Genomic DNA, 25,703 nt, shown 5'->3' with positions numbered 1-25,703 from the left:
CCACAGAACATTTTTCCACTTTGCATCAGTCCATCTTAGATGATCTCGGGCCCAGAGAAGCCGGCGGCGTTTCCGGATGTTGTTGATAAATGGCTTTCGCTTTGCATATTCGAGCATTAACTTGCACTTACAGATGTAGCACAAACTGTATTTAGTGACAGTGGTTTTCTGAAGTGTTCCTGAGCCCATGTGGTGATATCCTTTACAAATTGATGTCCATTTTTGATACAGTGCCTTCTGAGGGATCGAAGGTCACGGTCCTTCAATGTTGGTTTCCGGCCATGCCGCTTACGTGGAGTGATTTCTCCATATTCTCTGCACCTTTTGATGATATTACGGACCGTAGATGTTGATATCCCTAAATTTCTTGCAATTGCACTTTGAGAAACGTCGTTCTTAAACTGTTTGACTATTTGCTCACGCAGTTGTGGACAAAGGGGTGTACCTCGCCCCATCCTTTCTTGTGAAAGACTTAGCAATTTTTGGTAAGCTGTTTTTATACCCAATCATGACACCCACCTGTTCCCAATTAGCCTGCACACCTGTGGGATGTTCCAAATAAGTGTTTGATGAGCATGCCTCAACGTTATCAGTATTTATTGTCACATTTCCGTTTATATTTACGTCCAACACAATTTCCCAACTCATATGGAAACGGGGTTTGTGCTCCGAACTCAAAATAACGTCGATGCCACAGCACAATTACAACAATTACTTATTTCGGTCAGTATCGTTCTCACAGTTTGTCCTTGGAAATGAAACCGCTTCCCTGTCACCGTGTGAGGAATTAATAGTTTCATCTCCAAGCATGTTTTCATCCTAAGAGTTGAATTGTAAGCGACACCGTTATTCATTCAGATGCCCGCAAATTACGTTTGATTTCATAATGCATTCGTGTTTATCCGGAAACGTTCTCTGAAATATCCGTGCTTGTCATTTTCGCTGAGCTTGCTTGTCTGTGTTGTGTCTGGAAAGTGACCTTGGAAGACACCAAATGTGGTGAGGGTGTTTGTATTAAGGGAGACAGAAAAGTGCTTAACGCTGAAGAACTCTTCATAAAGTATTTGTCATGTTTTTAGATTTACTGTTGTTAAGGAGATGATAGCGGTTAAGCCTCGATTTATATTCAGATTGCTTAAACTGTTGATTCCGATACTGATAATCGGCCAATACCAATTGTATGTATTAACTGTAATTGTCTTAATTTATTGACGATAAATGCCATTGGCGGTGTAACTATATCAACATAATATTTAAACTGCCATACATTCCGGACTATAAGCGTCTATTTTTTTCCCTACACTTTGACCCATGTGGCTTAGAAGACGGAGCAGCTAATGTATGGATTTGTCTTTGATGGTGTCCGTAATAGAAATATTTTATTAATTAAAAAACATGGACATGTTTGCTCACTGCAGATGCTGCAGTGTCCTTCCATTTGCTGGAAGTGCTTTTTTTTTTTTAACCGTCCATAACGTTTCGGGTCATTTTTGGTATAGTAAGAAAACAACAAAATATACATGTTTTGGCATGGATTCTTCATTCATCACTCCAAGCAAAGTTTGTAAGTTTTACAATATAACTAAAACTGTTTTGCAATATAATTAAATTGTCCCATATGTTATGTCCGTACGAGTGTTTTCATGCGTATTTGCAATGTTATGACGCTAGCGTCGTTAGCATTAGCTAATAGGCTGACAAGTGTCTGTATTACTATTATTAACTCACAACGGCATTCTTTTTGTAGTGTTTCGGTTATACAAAATCCTCAGTAAACTCACCAAGGAGTTATCGAGTCTGTTTAGCTGATTGTAGAGCTAGCTTCCGCACTTCTGTTTTGTTTGATCAGCTGTTTTACTGCCCTGCAACTGGCACCGTTTGGAAACAATTAAGGTATGCAAATAATTATTTACAAAATGTATTGTGTGAGTAACTAATTTCGGAATACATATATATGTGGCTTAATGCCAGGTGCGGCTAATGTATGGAAACTAGGAGTGTAACGGTACACAAAAATTTCGGTTCGGTACTACCTCGGTTTAGAGGTCACGTTTCGGTTCATTTTCGGTATAGTAAAAAAACAACAAAATATACATTTTTGGGTTAATTATTTACCAACATTTGTAAACAATGGCATAACATACATATGCACACAGGGTCCATTGCCAGGGTTAATGTGGTCGACATATATAAAATAAAAACTAAATAAGACAAGGCTCAGGATGGTTTCTTAACAAAATCCTTCTACAAATAAAGTGCTTTTTTTGATTGAGACTTTTATTAGTAGATTGCACAGTACAGTACATATTCCGTACAATTGACCACTGAATGCAAATACCCCAATAAGTTTTTCAACTTGTTTAAGTCGGGGTCCATGTTCATCTTGGCAGTTACAGGATATATTAGCTCATTGTTCTTCCACCATAGAAGTGGGTCAAAATCTAGTTTTTAATGCAATATGGACTTAAATCTGCTGCTATAAAAAACATTTGTTATGGCTTTAGCCCTGCCTGACTCGCTGAGGAGAGGCTTCTTGAATGCGGTGGTGACTCTTCAAATGGGTTAGCACATGTTGTGAGAGTAGTGTATGTGTGTGTGTGGCCCTTTAATGTGTGACAGCATTAAGGTGAGTGTGTGGAAGAGCGAGGTGAGGGAGCGGTAGGTGAGTGCAGGGAGTGGCTAGTATTTTGTTGGATTGGCTGTGTGCAAGACCTCAATAAAGCCACGATTTGCAACGAATCGCCGGACTCTGGAGTCCGGAGCTGTGGAGACCCACTGCCGGGTAGAGTAAAGGGTGTTTCCCCCGTGAATACATCAGCCCTGGAGGACTGTCTCCCCTGCGCTCCTCGACTGCGGTTTGGGAGCCGGGAGCAGGAAAGGTGCAACAAATGTTTGGCGTGTTGTCTGAAGCAGCTGCTGAACAATCTCGGCAAACTTCCGTCCTCGATTGTTGTATCGCGCAGCCAAAGTGTTCCCAAATGGGAGATCTTAACGAGGCATGAGGGTCTTCCAGCTCTGGCTTTTACATGTTGTCCTAGCCCGGTCGCTGGTAGCATGTGTACTCGTTCAGTACACCTCCGAACCGAACCGAAACCCCCGTACCGAAACGGTTCAATACAAATACATGTACCGTTACACCCCTAGCAACGAATAGTACAGCAACAATTTTAATTTGTAAATAAAAATGTAAATAGCTCACAAATTAATGTTTAAACTCACTGGTTCACTTTTCTGTGACTTTGACTCGTAAACGTCGCAGTGTGCAGTGTTTTTATTTATTTTATTTTTTTTGCATGTCCACATGAGGGTTTATGCCAAAAAGAAGTAATTACTTGTCCGCTCATCCATCAGAGCGATGAGAGACTCTAACATCATGTTTATGTTTTTTAGGCTATCTCACCAGTCCCCCCTTTCTTAAAATTGCATTTTGACATTATGTTCTTCCCCCGCGTGATAATACGAATTTCTGTTCTGTAATGTGTGTTTTCTCCGTGTGTTTGATGTTCGGCTTTTCCGCAGGAATTGTGTCCTTATATGGGGAACTAAGGGCGTTTACTTATGCAAATTACGTAACTAAGGGTGTTTACATATGGATATTGGGGAAATAAGAGCGTGTTAATAAGCAAATTATGATAGACACACACTCGCTAACCATTTGGCATTCAGCAAATTGACCTTTTAAAAGACTCAACTCAAACAATGGCAAAGTTTTTGCTTCTACTGCAAGATGCCGCAGATCGTGCCCTGGGGAGGGAGTGCCTATTTCAAGACCATGTAGATCTATTTGCTCAAAGTGACGAATATTTATTTTAATGCTTTAGGCTACCTCAGCAGTCCCCCCTTTCTTAAACCTGCATTTTTGACATTATGTATTTCCGCCGCGTGATAATACAAATTTCTCTTCTGTAATGTGTTTGTATTTTCTCCATGTGTTTGATGTTCGGCTTTTACGACAGAATTGTGTCCTTATATGGGGAATTAAGGGCGTTTACTTATGCAAATTACGGAACTAAGGGTGCTTACATATGCATGTTTGGGAAATAAGGGCGTGTTTATATGCAAATTATGATAGACATGCACTCGCTAACCATTTGACATTCAGCAACTTAAGAACAGCAGGTGGGAACTATTGGCCCGTTTAATAACACGTCATGAATTTTAATGGGCTCCTCTTCAAATCACTTAGGAACGTATTGCTGAATGGGGCCCAATGTCTGCAGTGTCTCATTGACTTCAACTTGTGAGGAATTTTTGAACAGAATAAGATGTTTTGGATCTGCAAAGAAAGCACTTCCCTGTTGGCCCGAAGCATTTCCGCGGCTCAGCTTTGTGAAGTAGGACAGCTGTCCTTTCCCCACCTCCCCATCAGTCACGTGACGGAAGTTATCACACGGTCAGTTCGCGAGAGCGAGTCGTTCCTTTGATCTTTTGTCATTTCAATCAGATTAACGAGACTCTTGTTATTGACGGAGCAGTGTGGCACATACCACGGTTCGTGGCGCTATCTACTCGGTCCACTTGAGAGATAACCGGCCGAAAATGTCTCATAAATGTGTTCTTGAGCGAGCATTCGAACAGAGTCGCCCTGTGTGAGTCATATACAGTTGATGCACAAGCATAGGGAGGCTCAAACATTGAGTCATAAGAAAGAAATGTCGCCTTTGTGTGTCGCGTAGCCTTTGAAATGTATATTTAGCAGTAAATGGCTGAAGAGGGTATTATTTGGAATACCATAAGCTGCTTGAGTGTATTTACCACAAGGAAGGCTGACTTCACACTTGTAATTTTGTAGTATTTTGCTTCACTTAGCAAAAAATCGGACAATGCATACCAAGCACCAGGGCTGTAAATCTTTGGGCATTGCACGATTTGATTCGAGTCTAGGGGGTAACAATTTGATTTAGAACCAATTCCCGATTCAAAATGATTTTTGATTCAAAATATTTACTTTTTACTAACATTTGGTGCCAGTTCTATGATCAACGACCTTCCTCCATAAAATGGATAAGCAGCTGTGATGAATTTCTATATATTACCGTATATTCCGGACCATAGGGCGCACCGGATTATAGGGTGCACTGCCGATGAGTGGTGCAATCCATCTAACGGTGCGGCTTCATAGTTTTCCAAAGTCGTACTAAAACATTTTGATACATTTTTGAGCTATTTTTTAGATACAAGTAAGAACTTTACACTACTTTATATTAAAAATGGCAACAGCAGACGATGAATGTCCTATAACAAGAAGATAGACTAAAATAGGGGCGGCATAGCTCGGTTGGTAGAGCGGTTGCAGGTTCGATTCCCGCTTCCGCCATCCTAGTCACTGCCGTTGTGTTCTTGGGCAAGACAGTTTACCCACCTGCTCCCAGTGCCACCCACACTGGTTAAAATGTAACTTAGATATTGGGTTTCACTATGTAAAGCGCTTTGAGTCACTAGAGAAAAGCGCTTTATAAATATAAATCACTTCACAAAAAGGTAGGGGTCACCAACCTTTTTGAAACCAAGAGTTACTTCTTGGGTACTGATTAATGCGAAGGGCTACCAGTTTGATACACACTTAAATAAATTGCCAGAAATACCCAATTTGCTCAATTTACCTTTGATAAAAAATCTATATATATATAAAAAAATGGGCATTTCTGTCTGTAATTCCATTGTACATTTTTTTTCCTTTTACGGAAAGTTTTTTGTAGGGAATAAATGATAAAAAAACACTTAATTGAACGGTTTAAAAGAGGAGAAAACACACAAAAAATGAAAACAAAATTTTGAAACATAGTTTATCTTCAATTTCGACTCTTTAAAATTCAAAATTCAACCAAAAAAAATGAAGAAAAAAACTAGCTAATTTTTGAAAAAATTAAAAAACTAATTTATGGAACATCATTAGTAATTTTTCCTGATTAAGATTATTTTAAAAATTTTGATGACATGTTTTAAATAGGTTAAAATCCAATCTGCAGTTTGTTATAATATATGGTAAATGGGTTGTACTTGTATAGCACTTTTTCTACCCCTTTTTAAGGAGCCCAAAGCGCTTTGACAGTATTTCCCATTAACACACACATTCACACACACATTCACACACTGACAGCGGGAGCTGTCATACAAGGTGCTCACCAGGACCCATCAGGAGCAAGGGTAAAGTGTCTTGCCCAAGGACACGACGGACGTGACTAGGATAGTAGAAGGTGGGGATTGAATCAGTAACCCTCAGATAGCTGGCACAGCCACTCTACCAACTTCGCCACACCGTCCCCCGCATATAACAAATTGGACCAAGCTATATTTCTAACAAAGAAAAATCATAATTTCTTCTAGATTTTCCAGAACAAAAATTTTGAAAGAAATTTAAATGACTTTGAAATAAGATTTAAATTTGATTCTACAGATTTTCTAGATTTGCCAGAATATTATTTTAGAATTTTAACCATAATAAGTTTGAAGAAATATTTCACAAATATTGTTCGTCGAAAAAACAGAAGCTAAAATGAAGAATTAAATTAAAATGTATTAATTATTCTTTACAATAAAAAAAAAAATATTTACTTGAACATTGATTTAATTTGTCAGGAAAGAAGAGGAAGGAATTTAAAAGGTAAAAAGGTATATGTGTTTAAAAATCCTAAAATCATTTTTAAGGTTGTATTGTTTCTCTAAAATTTTCTTTCTGAAAGTTATAAGAAGCAAATTAAAATCCATCCATCCATTTTCTACCGCTTATTCCCTTTTGGGGTCGCTGGCGCCTATCTCAGCTACAATCGGGCGGAAGGCTGGGTACACCCTGGACAAGTCGCTTCCTCCCACCTCCAAAGACATGCACCTGGGGATAGGTTGATTGGCAACACTAAATTGGCAAATTAAAATAATAAATGAATTTATTTAGACAAGTGAAGACCAAGTCTTTAAAAATTTTTCTTGGGTTTTCAAATTCTATTTGAGTTTTGTCCCTCTTAGAATTAAAAATGTCCAGCAAAGTGAGACCAGCTTGCTAGTAAATAAATACAATTTAAAAAAAATAGAGGCAGCTCCCTGGTAAGTGCTGCTATTTGAGCTATTTTTAGAACAGGCCAGCGGGCGACTCATCTGGTACTTACGGGCGACCTGGTGCCCGGTTGATTTTTGCAGACACCTGTGAATTGAAGTGAATTATATTTATATAGCGCTTCTCTCTAGAGACTCAAAGCGCTTTACATAGTGAAACCCAATATCTAAGTTACATTTAAACCAGTGTGGGTGACACCGGGAGCGGGTGGGTAAAGTGTCTTGCCCGAGGACACAACGGCAGTGACTAGGACTGGGGAAGTGGGAATCGAACCTGCAACCCCCAAGCCGCTGGCACGGCCACTCTACCAACCGAGCTATGCCGCCCCACCTCTAATTCAAAGACAAGAACTAAAGCAACAGAATGCAATTTTAGACATCTCGTGTACGTGAAACTGCTTGAACCTAATATCTATTCTTCCCCTCTCCCCTCCCTCTGTTTTTCATTACAGGTATCACAGACCATCATGTTGCCCCGTCTGATTTTGGTCAGCTTGTTTTTGAAGGCGATCCGATGCCAAGATTCTCATCCCTTACAGCCGTCGACCTCCACCAGCGAGTCCTGTGACTCCTTGTGCGCCTGCGAGGCAAAGGACGGCATCTTCTACATCAACTGCGAGCAGAGAAACCTGAGCACCGTCTCCCAAATCAAAGTCCCGTCGGATGTGCCCTTCCACCTGAACCTCTACAAAAACGACTTGGTTGAGCTTCGCACCGAGGAAATGGAAGGGCTGAAAAACGCCCTTTCGCTGCACATCGGAGGGAATAGCATACAAGAATTGGAGCCGGGGGTTTTCAGTGCTCTTGGTTCTCTGAAAAAGCTCCACATCAACAGAAACTTCCTCGTCACACTCAGAGAGGACACTTTTCAAGGCCTGGTGAATTTGGAGTTTCTCCAAGCGGACACTAACTTCATTCGGGTCATCGAGCCAGGGGCCTTTAACAAACTGATCCGCCTCAAGGTCTTAATCCTCAATGACAACTCCATCGAGTTTTTACCAAACAACATTTTCCGTTTTGTGCCTCTCACCCACCTGGACCTGCGTGGCAATAAGCTCCAGACGCTGCCTTTTGTTGGGTTTTTAGAGCACATTGGTCGGATTATGGAACTACTCTTGGAGGACAATCAGTGGTTGTGTGACTGTGATATTTTGCATTTAAAAATCTGGATGGAGAACATGCGGGGCCAGTCTGCAATCGGGGAGGTGGTCTGCAGCACACCAAAGAATCTCAAGGGCGCCATCTTGGCTAAAGTCAAGCGAGAAATCCTCTGTCCGTCCCACGCAGATATCAATTTAGAGGAGCCCTCCAAGTCACTGGATATGGTTGTTACGCCCTCGTCCAAAGGGGCGCAGAGTCCCAAGTTGACTGATGCCAGAGACGACGCCAAGGAGCCAACGCCGTCTCACATTCCCGGTAGTCCTTGTGTAGAGCATTGTTCCTGTCACAATCACCCTGTGGCTGGGTTTTTGATGCATTGTCAAGACAGAGGAATTCAAAAGGTTTCAGATATCGGAATACTTCAGCAAAGCCCGGCTAAAATGGTCATGACGGGAAATATGATTCAGAAACTGTACAGGTACGATTTTGTTACATACGATGGGCTGGAATTGCTCAATTTGGCAAACAATAGGATCGATTATATCGACAACGAGACTTTCCTCAGTTTGAGCAGTTTGAAGAAACTGCATTTGAACGGCAACAGGATCGAGAAACTTTACCCCACAATGTTTGTGGGCCTCCACAACCTCGAATACTTGTACCTGGAATATAACCTTATCAAGGACATCGCTCCGGGCACATTTAATCCCCTGCCAAACCTTAATCTGTTATCATTAAACAACAACCTGCTCAGCTCGCTCCCTGCGCAGATATTTCGCAATGCACCCCTCACCAAATTAAATCTGAGGAAAAATCTGTTCATGCACCTGCCAGTGAGCAACGTGCTTGATCAACTCGACTCATTAGAGCAGATTTATTTCGAGGACAACCCTTGGGACTGCAGCTGTGACTTGTTCAGCCTCAAACAGTGGGTGGAAACACTGAAAAAAGACACGGTGGTGGGCTCCATTTTGTGCCACACCCCAAAGAAAGCGATGCAGGCTGACCTGAGGAGCCTACGTCACGAAGTGCTCTGCACCGGTTTAGGCACCCACTCGTTGGCTCCGGACGGAGAAGAAAGCGTGACTGCCACGCTGGGCCCGGACGGTTCTGGCAGAGGCTTTATAAACTCCCTCACAGACAGCGTCCCACTCTCGGTGCTCATCCTAAGTCTTCTTGTTTTAGTCTTAATGATTATCTTCTGCTCTGCGGGGCTGGTCGTTTTCGTGGTGCACCGGCGGCGCCGCAGAGCAAAGAGAAAGGCGGCAGGCGAGCATCCGAGAGAAAACAACGGCAACAGTCCCATTCACTTACATTACAGCATGTACGGGCAGAAAACAACACATCACACTCTGACACAAAGACCCGGAGCTGGCACCATGTACGAGGAGCGATCGCACAGTCCCATTGTGCAGATCTGCCGGAACCCGACCTACTGCTCTCAGCAAAAGGAGCACGACGCAGATCTGGATTACGGCCTGGACCACCCCGGCTCTAAGAACCACGTCTGCCGGAGCATCATGGAGAAGGAGAACACCTCCCCTCTCACAGGGAACCCGGGCTCGAAGTTCAAAGCCATGCCGGGGGAGTGCCCGTCCGAGTTTCTGACTCTCGGGGACCCCAATTCCTTGTACAGGAATATCCTGGAGCGGGAGAACAAGCTGCAGCAACTTGGAATTACGGAATACCTTCGTAAAAACATGGCCCAGCTACAGCCGGCTGTAGAAATGCAAGTCCCGGGGCACCAGGAGGAGTTAAAGCTAATGGAGGCAATTATGTACTCCCGGCCGCGCAAGGTCACGCTGGAGCAAACTAAGAATGAGTACTTTGAACTGAAGGCCAATTTACATACCGAGCCGGACTACTTGGAGATTGTGGAGCATCAAGCTTCGTATAACTGAACTCGGGCAGCAGAGAGAAATCCCACGGGACGTTTCGAAACAAGTGCCTTGTCCTCTTTGCCCTCTCGTATTTTTCCACAGTGTGAAATATCTGTAACGGGCACGTCACTTTAAGTCCAATTGTAGCACAGAATGTAACGGTTATTTGGTCATCTGACAGCCACGTTATGTAGCCAGTGAAAGGTGTCAATTTTGGCCGACTGTGACTGTTTTGTTGATGTTTTTTAACCCACGCGAAACCTGCCAAACAAATTGATCGGCAAAGACTCTGCCCCTCCGCCCCATCCTGTCGGGATAAAGCCGATTTTTGAAAAAAACTGTGAATCTGAATCACCACTTGACCTAGAATTGCGTTTTTAATCAGTCTATCCTCACTCCGGGTTTGACCTGATTACGCCCTCTGTCAGCATAAGCCAGCTGGATTGCCGGAACCCGAATGCTCATTGTGCCATGGGCCAGGTGGTATATGTTGGCTGCGGGGGGGGTGGGGTGATGGGGGGTTTGGGCTTATGGGTCAGCAAAAAAAATATCCACTGTCCATCAGAAAATCAGAAGCATGGATTTTGTACTTTTCATGATTTCAAATGCAATCTCAGAACGTTTATTTATTTTTATACAAGCGTGTAACGGGTCACAGAGAGGAGTATTTCTGTGTCTAGCAAACACTCATCGTCCTGTAGAATGCATTGCACTAATCAGATGCCACAATACGGTGCATGACAATCAACTTTTAACCTGCTGAAACATATTCTTTCTTCCCGGGGCCCCCCATCCCCTGTTTATGTTTGATCTGAGCCGGACTCTGTTTGAAATGTTCCCCCCGCGTCCATGCATGTTTCCCCCCATCTCACGCCTCGTTCTAAAAGCAAAAGACTGTCGATGACTACTACCCCGACTTGGACATTGTTTAGAATTTGGAGTTTGCCCTAAACTCCCCTCGTGCCCTTTATAAACCTGAATACAGTCCATGTAAGCACACACTCCGTAGTTTTTCTACCTAAATAGATTGAATTATTTATTCTGTACATCTTGTAAATAGCCATGTTGCATTATTTTGGTTTTGTGTGCCTTCAGTGCTGTACAGAACATATTCAGAAGTTGTAACTGATAAACAGAAAATAAAGAATACGATGTAAAAACATGGATATGCACATTTTTGTACACAGGGTGATTGAAAAGTAAACCCTTTTGGATGTATTTAGGGACCGATGTCCCTTTGGGACAGAGGACCCTATTGAATTTCTGTGCTTCAAAACTCACCAAATTTGACACACACATCAGGACTGTCTAAAATTGCGATTTAAACTAAAAAAAAACAAACCCCAATACTCAAAATTGTGATCTAGCGCCCCCTAGGAAGAAAACAAAGACAAAACTGTCTATAACTTCCAGTAGGAATGTCGTAGAAACATGAAACAAAAACCACTTTGTAGGTCTCACTTAGACCTTTATTTCAACCACTGAGATCCCCCAGTTAAAATCAACAGGAAGTTTGCTATTCCGGCTTTGCATTTTTTTTCAAACATTATCTCCACTGCACAGAAGAAGGATTGAACCCTTCAGATTAAAAGTTAAGAAAGAATTTTAATTACTACCAGGGTTTGGTTTTCATGAGCCCGCGAAGAACCATTGCTCTGCTGCTGGCGGCTTTCTGCTCAGACAAAACTGTAGGACTGTCATACACACATGAAACAAAAACCTCAATGGAGGTCTCACTCAGACCTATATTTCATACGCTGACCGCCCCCAACTAAAATCAACAGGAAGTTTGCCATTCCCACTTCAATACAAAAGTTGGCTAAAAAATGTCGCATGTTTTCAAACATTATCTCCACTGCACAGAAGAAGGATTGAACCCTTCAGATTAAAAGTTAAAGAAAGAGTTTTAATTACTACCAGGGTTTGGATTTCATGAGCCCGCAAAGAACCATTGCTCTGCTGCTGTTGTCACAAAATGGCGGCTTTCTGCTCAGACAAAACTCTAGGACTGTCATACACACATGAAACAAAAACCTCAATATAGGTCTCACTCAGACCTATATTTCATGCACTGACCGCCCCCAACTAAAATCAACAGGAAGTTTGCTATTCCCATTTCAATACAAAAGTTAGCTAAAAAAATTTAAATTTTTTCAAACATTATCTCCACAGCATGGAAGAGAGATTAAACTCTTCTGATTAAAATTTAAAGAGTTTTAATTACTAACCCAGTTTTGGATTTCATGAGCCCGCAAAGAACCATGGCGCTGCTGCTGTTGTCACAAAATGGCGGCTTTCTGCTCAGACAAAACTGTAGGACTGTCATGCACACACAAAACAAAAACCTCAATATAGGTCTCACTCAGACCTATATTTCATACACTGACTGGCCCCAACTAAAATCAACAGGAAGTTTGCTATTCCCACTTCAATACAACAACTGCATTACATTCACCATGCATTAGAGTCTCAAAATGGCGGCACCAAGGCGTCCCTATAAAATGCCCAAGCCACTTTACAACTGTTATTACTATCAGACATGTGTACACAACTTTTTCTCTGTGTAATAATCCATCCATCCATCTTCTACCGCTTATCCGGGCTTGGATTGCGAGGGCAGCAGCCAAAGCGGTCCCGTCAATTGCTGCTTGCAGCTTTAATTAGTAGTTATTATTTGTACAATAAATGAGTATGAGTGTAAAGTTAAAGTACCACTGATAGTCACACTCCTTGTGTCCACCCCTTCGGAGGTGAGGGGAGCAGTGAGCAGCAGCGGTGGCCGCGATCGGGAATCATTTTTGGTGATTCAACCCACAATTCCAACCCTTGATGCTGAATGCGAAGCAGGGAGGTAATGGGTCCCATTTTTATAGTCTTTGGTATGACTCACAACCTACCTACCTCAGGGCGGATACTCTAACCACAATGTCATTAAAAAACAGAGAAGTCCTAATCCACGTTTGGTCAACAGCCATACAGGTCACACTGAGGGTGGCCGTATAAACAATTTTAAGACTGTTAAAAATATGCGCCACACTGTGAACCCACACCAAACAAGAATGACAAACACATTTTGGGAAAACATCCGCACCGTAACACAACAGAAATCCCCTTGCAGCACTAACTTTTATAACTTTTATATATATATTCACACACCGTTACCTCCCTGCTTGGCACTCTGCATCAAGGGTGGGAATTGGGGGTTAAATCAGCAAAAATTATTCCCGGGCGTGGCACCCTATGCTGCTGACTGCTCCCCTCACCTCCCAGGGGTTTGGATCAAGGGTATGGGTCAAATCCCGAGGTTAATTCCACTACACCTAGTGTGTGTGTGTGTGACTATCAGGGGTACTTTAATTTTAAATGTAGCATTCATTTTCAAAATTTCCTTTAGCACTTTTACCTCTTTTTTAGGGGGGGGGTAGTTTTTCTGCATTGTGTCGCACAGCATGAAAATAAAAATAAAAATATGAACACAGAGGACTAGATCACTTGGCAACACAGATTACTTTTAACAAACACAAAAACAATTGTAAAAGGTTTAATTTTAATGTGGAAAGTACTTTTTCCAACCACCATCTGTGTGTGTGTGTGTGTGTGTGTGTGTGTGTGTGTGTGTGTGTGTGTGTGTGTGTGTGTGTGTGTGTGTGTGTGTGTGTGTGTGTGTGTGTGTGTGTGTGTGTGTGTGTGTGTGTGTGTCGGAGCTGTGGCCTATAAAAAAAACTAATAACAGGCGTGTGATTATTATTAATATTGTTATTGTTATTTATTAATTTATTTTTATAGTGTGACACGCATTTATCCTGAATTCAAATTTTACAGCTTTTTTGGATTACCGCCTGAGTCGGCTTCCTAAAAAAAACACTTGCCCATGCACTAATTTGGTTATCCTCCCCTCCATTGTACCCCTGTTTTTCCGCCCGACGGTTCAAATCTACTCCTTAATCACACAACAATGGCTGTGTTTGGGGGAGGGTGTGGTGGGGGTTGTTGCAGCTCGCCAACACAGTTCCTAAAACAAGAGCGACGCATGTGACCTCGCGGCGGGAGACGTGCAAGCAGCACACCATAACAAAATGACGGATGCTTGTTTTTGGGCTCCACGCGGTCATGAAGGATGCTCTGCAGCTCCACAAAAGGCGTACTTGCCAACTTTGAGACCACAGAATTCGGGAGATTGGGGGGGATTTCACTTTAAAACCCAAAACCAGTTTTTTGATTGATTCTAATAATAATACGGTGACGGTCCGGAGCCATCATCGTGCGGGTTCTCAGGACCACCAAGGAATGACATTATGTCGAGCAGGTGTAGACTTCTTTTATTTTAGAATATTCTTTGCAGTCTTCCCGTTTTTCGCGCTCAGCATCGGCTCCTTCTCTCTCCGTCCCTCCTCCCTCCCCGGCGTTTAAGTTTATACAGTGCGAGAGGAGATTTAAATTGTGCCCAGCTGGGCGATCCACCACCTGATAATAAAAAAAAAAAAAATAGGGTTGTACTTGAATAGCGCTTTTCTACCTTCAAGGTACTCAAAGCACTTTGACACTACTTCCACATTTACCCATTCACACACACATTCATACACTGATGGAGGGAGCTGCCATGCAAGGCGCCAACCAGCACCCATCAGGAGCAAGGGTGAAGTGTCTTGCTCAGGAAACAACAGACGGTGCGAGGTTGGTACTAGGTGGGAATTGAACCAGGGACGCTCGGGTTGCGCACGGCCACTCTCCCCACCGCGCCACGCCGTCCCAATAATATTTATAATATCCCAATAATAATATTTGCGGGGTTGATTTTGGCGTGCCCTGCCTTGCTATTTGCTCGCAGTGCACGCCTCCTCGTCGCCATATCGGGCTGGGCTCCGGCATGCCCTGCCTCGCTGTCGGACTGCCAGCCACGCCTCCTCGTCGCCATCTTGCAGCGGGCTACGGTGTGCCCTTCCTCGCTGTTGGACTGCCGGCTCCGCCTCTTCACAAATACATTTTACTTATAAGAACACCGATTGATTGATTGATTGATTAATTGAGACTTTTACTAGTAGATTGTACAGTACAGTACTGTGACAGTTTCATGCCGTCGTGCGGGTTCCCAGGACCACCAAGGAAGGACATTCCCTCGAACAGGTGTAGACTTCTTTATTCTTCAATAAAGACAATCTTTTTCTGGTGACTTTTCAGTCTGCCTCTCGCTCTCCTTCTCGCTCTCGCTCTTTTCCGCGTTGCATGTGCTGTGTCTTCTGGTTCTCGTGTCTCTCGTTCCTCTCTCCCCTCTCATGCTGCTGATGCCCTTTTGTATAGAGAGAGGAGATTCATTAATAGTGTACAGGTGCGCGACCCCCGCACCTGATCTCGATTACGGCGTCGCGTCGTAATGTCGACGCTGTATCGACCCGTCAAGGTGAAGAAGGAGCTGAGCCGGAAGGCAAAGCTCTCAATTTACCTGTCGATCTACGTTCCCATCCTCACCTATGGTCATGAGCTTTTGGGTTATGACCGAAAGGACAAGATCAAGGCTACAAATGGCCGAAATGAATTTCCTCCGCCGAGTGGCGGAGCTCTCCCTTAGAGAAAGGGTGAGAAGCTCTGTCATCCGGGGGGACCTCAAAGGAAAGCCACTGCTCCTCCCCATGGAGAGGAGCCAGATGAGTTGGTTCGGGCATCTGGCCAGGATGCCACCCAAATGCCTCCCTAGGGAGGTGTTTATGGCACTTCCAACCGGTAGGAGGCCACAGGGAAAACCCAGGACACGTTGGGAAGACTATGTCTCCCGGCTGGCCTGGGAACGCCTCAGGATCCCCCGGGAAGAGCCGGATGAAGTGGCTGGGGAGAGGAAAGTCTGGGCTTCCCTGCTTAGGCTGCTGCCCCCGCGACCCGACCTCGGATAAGCAGAAGAAGATGGATGGATGGCATTTCTGCTGTGTAGGATTAATTGAATATTAAATATGTTCCTACCTGTTTGCATCCCGGGAGAACAGCACCCCGCCCCGTCATTACAACTATCTTTTTTTGGACATTACTACTTGACGTAGTTTTGAAGCAATGCATGATGGGAATCCGGACGTTGTGTGTTAGTGTATTTACGTGCCCGGCTGGAATAAAAACAAGCTGAGAAATAGCTCCGTGCCTGCCTACTTTATGGGTTATAGATAAAGCTATGGCTAACAGAGACGTATATAATAGTCTCCTTCTTGTTGTGTGTGTAGTTGTGCACTCTCCAAAAGCTGTAGATGTATCTATATGGTGGAAAAGTGGACGTGACGACAGGCTGTCAGGTCCGGCCGGAAATTGGGAGAAATTCGGGGGGATGGTTGTCCCGGGAGATCTTCGGCAGAGGCACTGAAATTTTCGAGTCTCCCGGAAAATTCGGGAGGGTTGGCAAGTATGACAAAAAGTCAGACATTCGAACATAAGAAAAGCTTTCTCCGAGCAAGAAGGTATGTCGAAACGGCGAACAAAGCACTGTTTTCCATTTTTAGGGGGCTAAAATATTTATAGAGGGAAATTAAAGTGTGGAGCACTTGTAGTAAACCCACTAGGGAATTGTTTAAGTAAGTAAGGCTACAAAAGTTTTTTGGTTTTTTTCTTGCCCGTGGGAGGCTTAGATTTAACCTTAACACGTTATTCAGAGGATGAAAAAGGACAAACTTTGTTTTTATACACAGAATTACTGCTTAAAAGAGACCCTGCAGGGTTTTATGGACTTGTTTGGCGATTGTGTGCCTCATCTTTCTGGAAGAACTGTCGTGAATCCGGGCAAAATGACATGAGATTGTTGAGGTTCCATAAATTTGTAATCAGGGGTATCAAACTCGTTTTCGTTGAGGGCCGTATCGCAGTTATGGTTGCCCTAGTTACAGTTGTAAAGAACATCATGTCATGGCTGTCTTGATTTTCCAATAATTTCTACAACTCTTTGTTTTTTTGTGATAGAGTGATTGGAGTACATACTTGTTCACAAGAAAACATTCATGAAGTTTTGTTCAGGCCCACGGACCACGCCCCGCCCCACATGTACATACAAACACACATACATACACACAATTATTCATACATATGTACATACATATGTATATTCATTAAAACATACATACAGTCGTGGTCAAAAGTGTACATACACTTGTAAAGAATATAATGTCATGGCTGTCTTGAGTTTCCAATAATTTCTACAATTCTTATTTTTGTGACAGAGTGATTGAAGCACATACTTGTTGGTCACAAAAGAAACATTCATGAAGTTTGGTTCTTTTATGAATTTAGTATGGATCTAGTGAAAATATGTCGTAGAGGGCGAATTACGATGAAGAATATTCAAGAAAATTGTTTTAATTCTTGCAAATCGTTTTTTTCATTGAAGAAAGTGGTTTTGGCAGGAAAATTGTTATTTTTTAACCTAAAAATAGTTTTTTAATTAAAAAAAAATATATATTCTTTTTTTATTTGCGATTCATTGGATGTTTGTGGTATTTTGGCAGTAATTTCACTTGACAGAGGACCAGCTGTGTTACTAGGGACTGAATGTCCCTTTGGGACGGAGGACCCTATTGTATTTCTAAGGTTTTATTATTATTTATTATTATTATTCCGCCGCCAATTTGAACTGTAAATTGACCCTCTTAACATGCTTCAAAACTCACCAAATTCAACACAGATCAGGACCGGTAAAAATTGGGATCTAATCAAAAAACCAAAACCCAAAACTCAAAATTGCACTCTAGCGCCCCCTAGGAATAAACACAGACAAAACTGCTTGTAACTTCCGTTAGGAATGTCGTAGAGACATTAAACAAAAACTTCTATGTAGGTCTGACTTAGACCTAGATTCCATACACTGACATGCTTCAGCAAAAATCAACAGGAAGTTGGCAAAAACCCCTTCAAAACAAATGTTTCCTAAAAAATCTAATTTTTGCCTATTTGAGCTGTAATTTGACCCCCTTAAAATGCTTCAAAACTCACCAAACTGGACACACACATAGGGACTGGCGATAATTGCGATTTGATTTTTTTTAAAAATAAATAAAAAATTGCGCTCTAGTGCCCCCTAGGAATAAAACACAGACAAAACTGCTTGTAAATGTCGGTAAGAATGTCGTAGAGACATGAAAACAAAACTCTATGTAGGTCTCACTTAGACCTACATGTCATTCATTGACATCCTTCAGCAAAAATCAACAGGAAGTTGTCAATTACCCCTTCGAAACAAAAGTTTAGTAAAATCCCGTCGCCTTATTTCAAACATTATCTCCTCTGAGGGCGTTTCTTGTGTCGGCTTCAAACTAGCACAGGAGAGAGATTGAACCCTTCTGATTAAAAGTTGATGAAAGAGTTTTTCTAACTGCTCTGGTTTTGATTTTACGAGCCTTCAAAAACTGCCGCGCTGCTGCTGTCTCAAGATGGCCGCTTAAAAGCAGGAAGCACCAGCGTGACCACACCATGCAGAGAAGGTAGGTACGGTGCGGGTAAAGATATGTTGACTGGGTGAAAGAAGGAGCTACGAGTTTTACTCCAGGATACAGAGAAGGTAGGTAATGTGCAGGTAAAGATATGTTTTCTGGGTGATGGCAGGAAGCACCAGCATGTATGAGTGAAAGAAAGAAGCACCAGTGTGACCCCAGGATGCAGGGAAGGTAGGTAATGTGCAGGTAAAGATATGTTGAATAAATAAACGCACGAAACACCAGCAAAAGTCGGTCCCGTCCATCGCTGCTTGCAGCTTTAATTGTTTTTGTTACAGTAGAATTATTTTAGTGGTGTGAATCGCATTTCAAATTTCCTGAGTTTTTTTTGGATGAAAAAGAACCCCAAAAAAAACCCGCTCGTCCAGACTGGAAACTTTTACTTGAGGACAGGATGTGGCTTCACTGTGATGAAAAACAAATACAGGCCAACGGTTGCAGTGGGTGGCCAATGTGTTATTCTGCCTCGCTGGTTTTCAACGCATCAGAAAATGAATCATGTGCGCTTGTTGGACGCCTTTACCAAATTAGATCCGGTCACACTTGAATAAGTTGAATAACAAATGAAGTTTCCACATAAATACATTTCGTTGAATTACACTGCGTTTGAACTGGAGTATCCGTGCAGCTGCTGCCTTGACTCGCTGGCTTTGACCTGACTGCAACTCAAAACACATAACCCTAAAATCGAGGTTATGTGTCGATTAAATACCACTAAAATTTTAATTAAAGGGTGATCAATTCATTGATTTTTAATTTTATAAGTTTTTAACTCAACTAAAATGTATTATATCAGTCAGATCTTACATGTATTTATTTAACCTTTATTTATCCAGAATAAGGAACTTAAAGGCCTCCTGAAATGAGATTTTCTTATTTAAACGGGGATAGCAGGTCCATTCTATGTGTCATACTTGATCATTTCCCGATATTGCCATATTTTTGCTGACAGGATTTAGTAGAGAACATCGACGATAAAGTTCGCAACTTTTGGTCGCTAATAAAAAAGCCTTACCTGTATCGGAAGTGGCAGACAATGTGCGCGTGACGTCACGGGTTGTGGAGCTCCTCACATCTGAACATTATTTACAATCATGGCCACCAGCAGCGAGAGCGATTCGGATGGAGAAAGCAACGATTTTCCCATTATTTGAGCGAGGATGAAGGATTCGTGGATGAGGAAAGTGAGAGTGAAGGACTACAAAAAAATGGTTACGACTGCTACCTCTCAGTCAGTAAAAGTGGGTTTGAATCCATAAGTTTGTATAACTAGTTCTTTGTTTCACCTATATTAGTTTAATGATTGATTTTGTATATGAGGAAAAACTCATGTCTTGACATGATCCAGGTTAACACAAAGGTTAAGACTCCTGCCTCAGTCAGTAAAAGTGGTTTCAAAACCGAAACGTTTTATAACAATTTCTTTGTTTCACCTATACTAGTTTAATGATTGTATTTGTATATGACCCAGGATAGCTCAGTGGTTAAGACTGCTACCTCTCAATCAGTACAAGTGGGTTCAAATCCAAAACTTTGTATAGCAAGTTCTTTTTTTTCACTTATATATTAGTTTAGTTATTGCATTTGTATATGAGCAAAAATCATATCTAGATGGGACCCAGGATAGCTCAATGGTTGAGACTGCTCCCTCTCAGTCAGTGAACGTGGGTCCACATCCATAAGTTGGTATAACAACTATTTTGTTTCACCTATACATCAGTTTAATGATTGCATTTGCATATGAGCAAAAATCATATCTTGATGGGACCCAAGATAGCTCAATGGTTAAGACTGTTGCCTCTCGGTCAGTAAAAGTTGGTTCAAATCCATAAGTTTGTACAACAACTTTTTTTGTTTCACCTATATTAGTTTAATGATTGCATTTGTACATGAGCAAAAATAATTGGACCCAGGATAGTTCAATGGTTAAGGCTGCTGCCTCTCACACAGAACAACTGGGTTCAAATCCACAACTTGGAAGATGTTTTTTTTCTTTCGCCTCGATCATAGTTCACTGAATACATTTGTATATGAGCGAAAACCCAATCTTAACGGGACCCAGGATAGCTCAATGGTTAACACCGTGGACTCCTAATACAGGAGTGCTGAGTTCAAATCCCATCCATGTAATCAGTAATTTGGTTGTATGGCGTCAAAACGACATACATTGTGGGGTGTTTCTTCTCCCCCACATAGAGTAATGTTATGTGCTAGTTGTTTGAGTAACATATAGTTGAACAATTAAGTCAAAACTAAAAATAATAATAATGAAAAACAAATCGTCAAATAGTCAATGATGACACCTCAGGGGTTACATGTGAGTGTGTTTGTGTGTGAGAATGAATGTGTGTGTGTGTATGAGTGTGTGCGAGTGAGTGTAATTCCTGAGGTGTGTGGGAATAAGAGTATGAAATAAATAATAAAGAGCGTTGACCAATGAGCTCTCCTGGGTACAGTTAAAAGAAAATAGGTTAATTGTAATTGGATATAAAAAAAAAAAACTTTATTAAATTTTTTTGTCAACATTACATGGGAGAAGTGACAATTAAAATATATGTCACCTTGAAGCCTCTAACCAGCTTCGTAAATTACATGTCGACCAAACCAGGATTCGAACCCAGCTTCCCACAATTTGAGGTCGACAGTCTTAACCACTGGGCTATCCTGGGTCTTGCAGATTTGTGTATTGTTTCATATACAAATATAATCGAGGACTCCTTGTGCAGTAAAATATGAAGAGTTAGAACAAATTAGCACGTATCAGAAGGGATTTGAACCCAGTGCCTTTCATTCCGAGTCAGCAGTCTTAACCCCTGGTCTATCCTGGGTCTTGGTAAATGCAGATTGTTTTCCATACACAAATGCAATCGAGGACTCCTTGTTCAGTAAAGTATGATGAGGTGAACAAAACAATGTCAACTAGAGTGGGATTCGACCCCAGTTCCACTGACTCCAAGTCAGGAATTATAACCACTAAGCTATCCTTGGTCTCGTGAAAAATAGATTTCTTTCCATAAACAAATGTTATCTACAATCCCTGGCTCACTAATGTATGATTAGGTGGATTAAAATGGGGCTTCAAACCCAGTATATTTTGTTCTAATTCAACACAAATATAATCAAGGACTCCTGGCGCAGTAAAATATGTTGAGGTGGAACAAAATATCACCTAACAGACGGGGTTTGAACCCACTAACTTTCAGTCCGAGTCAGCAATCTTAAACCCTGGTCTATCATGGGTCTTGAGAAGTAGAGATTGTTTTCCATACACAAATGCAATCGAGGACTCCCGGTTCAGTAAAGTATGATGAGGTGAACAAAACAATGTCAACTAGAGTGGGATTTGATCCCAGTTGCACTGACTCCAAGTCAGGAATTATAACCACTAAGCTATCCTTGGTCTTGTGACAAATGTATTTCTTTCCATAAACAAATGTTATCTACGATCCCTAGCTCACTATGATGAGGTAGATTAAAATGAGGCTTCAAACACAGTATCTTTTGTTCTATTTCAACACAAATATAATCGAGGACTCCTGGCGCAGTAAAATATGTTGAGGTGGAACAAAATATCACCTACCAGAGAGGGTTTGAACCCACTACCTTTGAGTCCGAGTCAGCAGTCTGAACCCCTGGTCTATCCTGGGTCTTGAGAAGTAATGATTGGTTTCCATACACAAATGCAATCGAGGACTCCCGGTTCAGTAAAGTATGATGAGGTGAACAAAACAATGTCAACTAGAGTGGGATTCGATCCCAGTTCCACTGACTCCAAGCCAGGAATTATAACCACTAAACTATCCTGGGTATTGTGACAACTGGATTTCTTTCCATAAAAAAATGTTATCTACGATCCCTAGCTCACTAGTGTATGATGAGTATCTTTTGTTCTAATTCAACACAAATATAATCAAGGACTCCTGGCGCAGTAAAATATGTTTAGGTGGAACAAAATATCACCTACCAGAGGGGGTTTGAACCCAGTACCTTTCATTCCAAGTCAGAAGTCTTAACCCCTGGTCTATCCTGTGTCTTGAGAAGTCAAGATTGTTTTCCATACACAAATGCAATCGAGGACTCCCGGTTCAGTAAAGTATAATGAGGTATACAAAACATGGTCAACTAGAGTTGGATTCGATCCCAGATCCACTGACTCCAAGACAGGAATTATAACCACTAAGCTACCCTTGGTCTTGTGACGAATGGATTTCTTTCCATAAACAAATGTTATCTACGATCCCTAGCTCACTAATGTATGATGAGGTGGATTGAAATACTGCTTCAAACCCAGTACCTTTTGTTCTAATTCAACTGTCTTAACCACCGGGCTACCGACAGTCTTATGAAGGTAAGATTTTGGTCCAGACACGAATGTAATCGAAGACTCTTGATTCAGTAAAGTACAATGAGGTGAACAAAATGTTATCAACTAGAGTGGGGTTGAAACCCACTTCTTCTGACTCTAAGTCAGCAGTCTTTAACCACTGAGTGATCTTTGGTCCTGTGAATAGTTGATTTCTTTCCATACACAAATGTATTCAAGACCCCTGGCTCACCAAAGTATGATGAGGTGGATTAAAATACTGGAAACTAGGACGGGCTTTGAACCCAGTCTTTTTGACCTAATTCATTATGGTACCGTCAGTCTTGTAAAGTAATGATTTTGGTCCATACACGAATATAATCGAGGACTCCTGGCTCATTAAAGTAAGATGAGGTGAACAAAATGCTGTCAACTAGAGTGGGCTCGAACCCAGTTCGTCTGATTCTAAGGTAGCAGTCTTAACCACTGAGCTTTCCTTGGTCTTGCAAAGAGCATATTTCTTTCCATACACAAACGTTATCCATGCAGTTTTTTTCCCTCAGAAATTTTTTTAGTTAAGGGGGCGTTGGCCGGGACAGGCAAAAAGAAAGGTGCTGGGTGGGTGTAAGGAAGCATGTAATTTGGCCTGTCGCCACCATCTCATCGCTGCCTGGGAGGGCAATAGACAACAGACTGTGGTGAAGTTGGCCGGCTTTGTTGCGTGAAGAAGCCTACAATTGTTGGTGGTGTTTTCCGCTCCGCATGCTGAATGACAATATACGATATATATCTCGATATTTTTTCTATGAAGTAAAAAAAAAAACCAAAACTGTCCTAGTTACCTGAGATACTAAGTATGTCATTATTTTTGACTTAGTAAATATTGACTTACTTAGACAAAATAATGACTAAGTCAAACTAATGACTAGGGTTAGTAAATAAGTGTTTGCAATAAGCGTTTGAAAAGAGAGTTAAAAGTGGTTCCACATGCTGACATACGCTCAACTCATCAAGCTTAATTTATTACAGCATTTGGTAAGCCTGTAGTTGATTTTTATTATGTAAAAGTTATATTTTCATCAACATGTGATAGCAGGGACCCTGCCATTCAAAACTGCTTCATTACTAATGTTTAATGTAGCATCTAGGGTTGGAATTGAGGGTTAAGTCACAAAAAATGATTCCTGGGCATGACCACCGCTGCTGCTCACTGCTCCCCTCACCTCCCAGGGGGTGATCAAGGGTGATGGGTCTAATGCAGAAGAAAAATTCGCCACACCTAGTGTGTGTGTGACAATCACTTTAACTTTAACTTAGCATGTTGGTGTCATTCAGTTTCTGGAGGGCTCTCATAATGTGAAAAGCCATAATTAGAAGGTTGTAAACAGGTTTGCTATTAAAATACTTGATTTATCACTAACATTTCCTACTTCACAGAAATTAATTTACAGCGTTCTTTTTGTTATCGTTTGAATAAATTACCCACTGTTAATAGTAAGGTGTAAAAATGCTAAAACTCTGTTTTAGTATTTTAGAATAAATTGATTACTACTTTTTATGTCTTCATATCTTTCTCCTTCTAACACCTTGTGAGTATTGAGATTCTAAACAGAACCGCCCATTTTTCGAGGTTCCATTGTGCATCCGCACACAGCATAAAAAAATTGGTGGACAAAATGAGACAAAGGAGTGGAATATTTTGAATTTATTTTTTTTCCCGATCTTTCTCCATTTCCAATCATTTTTGAAAAATGCTCCAGGGAGCCACTAGGGTGGCATTAAAGAGCCGCATACGGCTTGAGAGTCCCGAGTTAGGTCCATAAATATTTGGACATTGGCACAATTTTCAGTATTCCAGCTCTGTACAACACCACAATGAATTTGAAATGAAACAATCAAGATGTGCTGGAAGTGAAGACTTTGAGCTTTAATTTGAGGGTATTTTTAATCCCAATCAGGTGAACGATGTAGGAATTTCAGCACATTTTATATGTGTGTTCCACTTTTTAAGGGACCAAAAGTAATTGGACAAACTAACATAATCGTAAATCAAATTGTCACTTTTTGATACTCTGTTGCAAATCCTTTGCAGTCAATGACAGCCTGCTCCTTTTCTTTACTCTCGTATTTAATGACAACATTCTTCTGCTATCGCAATAAGAAACATGTTTAATGTTTCATACTATGTTTTTGTTCACATAATACCATGTTTTGGTGTCCCCGTTATGTAGAACATTGTCAAAACGTATACGAAATACGTTATGGTACCAGTACTAAAAAATCGGTACCCCAATTGATTTGATGTGCAACCGAGGTTCAACATTTTGTTCCACCTCAATCATTGTTTACTGCAACAGGTGTCGCGATTACATTAGTGAATGAGCCAGACAACACTGCTAGACTTAGAATTGCTTAATGTTTAAGACTGCTACCTCTCAGTCAGTAAAATTGGGTTCAAATCCGTAACTTTGTTCAACATTTTTTTTGTTTCACCTATGTCAGTTTAATGACTGCATTTGTATATTAGCAAAAATCCTATATTGTTGGCAGTATCCAGGACAGCGCAATGTTTAAGAAAGCTGCCTCTCAGTCAGTCAAAAGTGGGTTCAAATCTATAAGTTGGTATATCAACTATTTTGTTTCACCTATATTAGTTTAATGATTGCATTTGTATATGAGCAAAAATCATGCTTTTATGGGACCCAGAATAGCGCATTGGTTAAGACTGCTGAGTCTCAGCCAGTAAAAGTGGGTTCAAATTCATAAATTTGCGTACCAAGTTTTTTGTTTCACCTATATTAGTTTAATGATTGCATTTGTAAATGAACAAAAATTACAGGACCCAGGATAGTTCAATGGTTAAGACTGCTGCCTCGCACACAGTACTACAGGGTTCGAATCCATAACTTGGAA

General features: G+C 41.5%; 1 protein-coding gene and 1 long non-coding RNA gene across 3 annotated transcripts in view; one reads left to right on the top strand and one right to left on the bottom strand.

Annotated features, from left to right (window-relative positions):
- slitrk6 (SLIT and NTRK-like family, member 6) overlaps positions 1–11,195 on the top strand; it is a 72,229-nt gene extending 61,034 nt beyond the window's left edge. For both annotated transcript variants that reach the window (XM_061889136.1, XM_061889135.1), the window contains exon 2: positions 7,503–11,195. In XM_061889136.1, coding sequence (XP_061745120.1) covers positions 7,518–10,052 — 2,535 coding nt within the window. In that variant the 5' untranslated portion in view covers positions 7,503–7,517 and the 3' untranslated portion in view covers positions 10,053–11,195. The remainder of the gene's footprint in view (positions 1–7,502) is intronic.
- A 3,955-nt stretch (positions 11,196–15,150) lies between these two features.
- Positions 15,151–25,703, bottom strand: part of LOC133544309 (uncharacterized) — a 92,528-nt gene continuing 81,975 nt past the window's right edge. Inside the window, exon 7 of the long non-coding RNA XR_009804625.1 lies at positions 15,151–15,318. This is a non-coding gene — a long non-coding RNA (uncharacterized LOC133544309). The remainder of the gene's footprint in view (positions 15,319–25,703) is intronic.

This window comes from Nerophis ophidion, linkage group LG27 (genome assembly GCF_033978795.1).
Source record: "Nerophis ophidion isolate RoL-2023_Sa linkage group LG27, RoL_Noph_v1.0, whole genome shotgun sequence".
NCBI classification, from domain to species: domain Eukaryota; kingdom Metazoa; phylum Chordata; class Actinopteri; order Syngnathiformes; family Syngnathidae; genus Nerophis; species Nerophis ophidion.
This window is presented reverse-complemented; position numbering and strand designations above follow the sequence as displayed.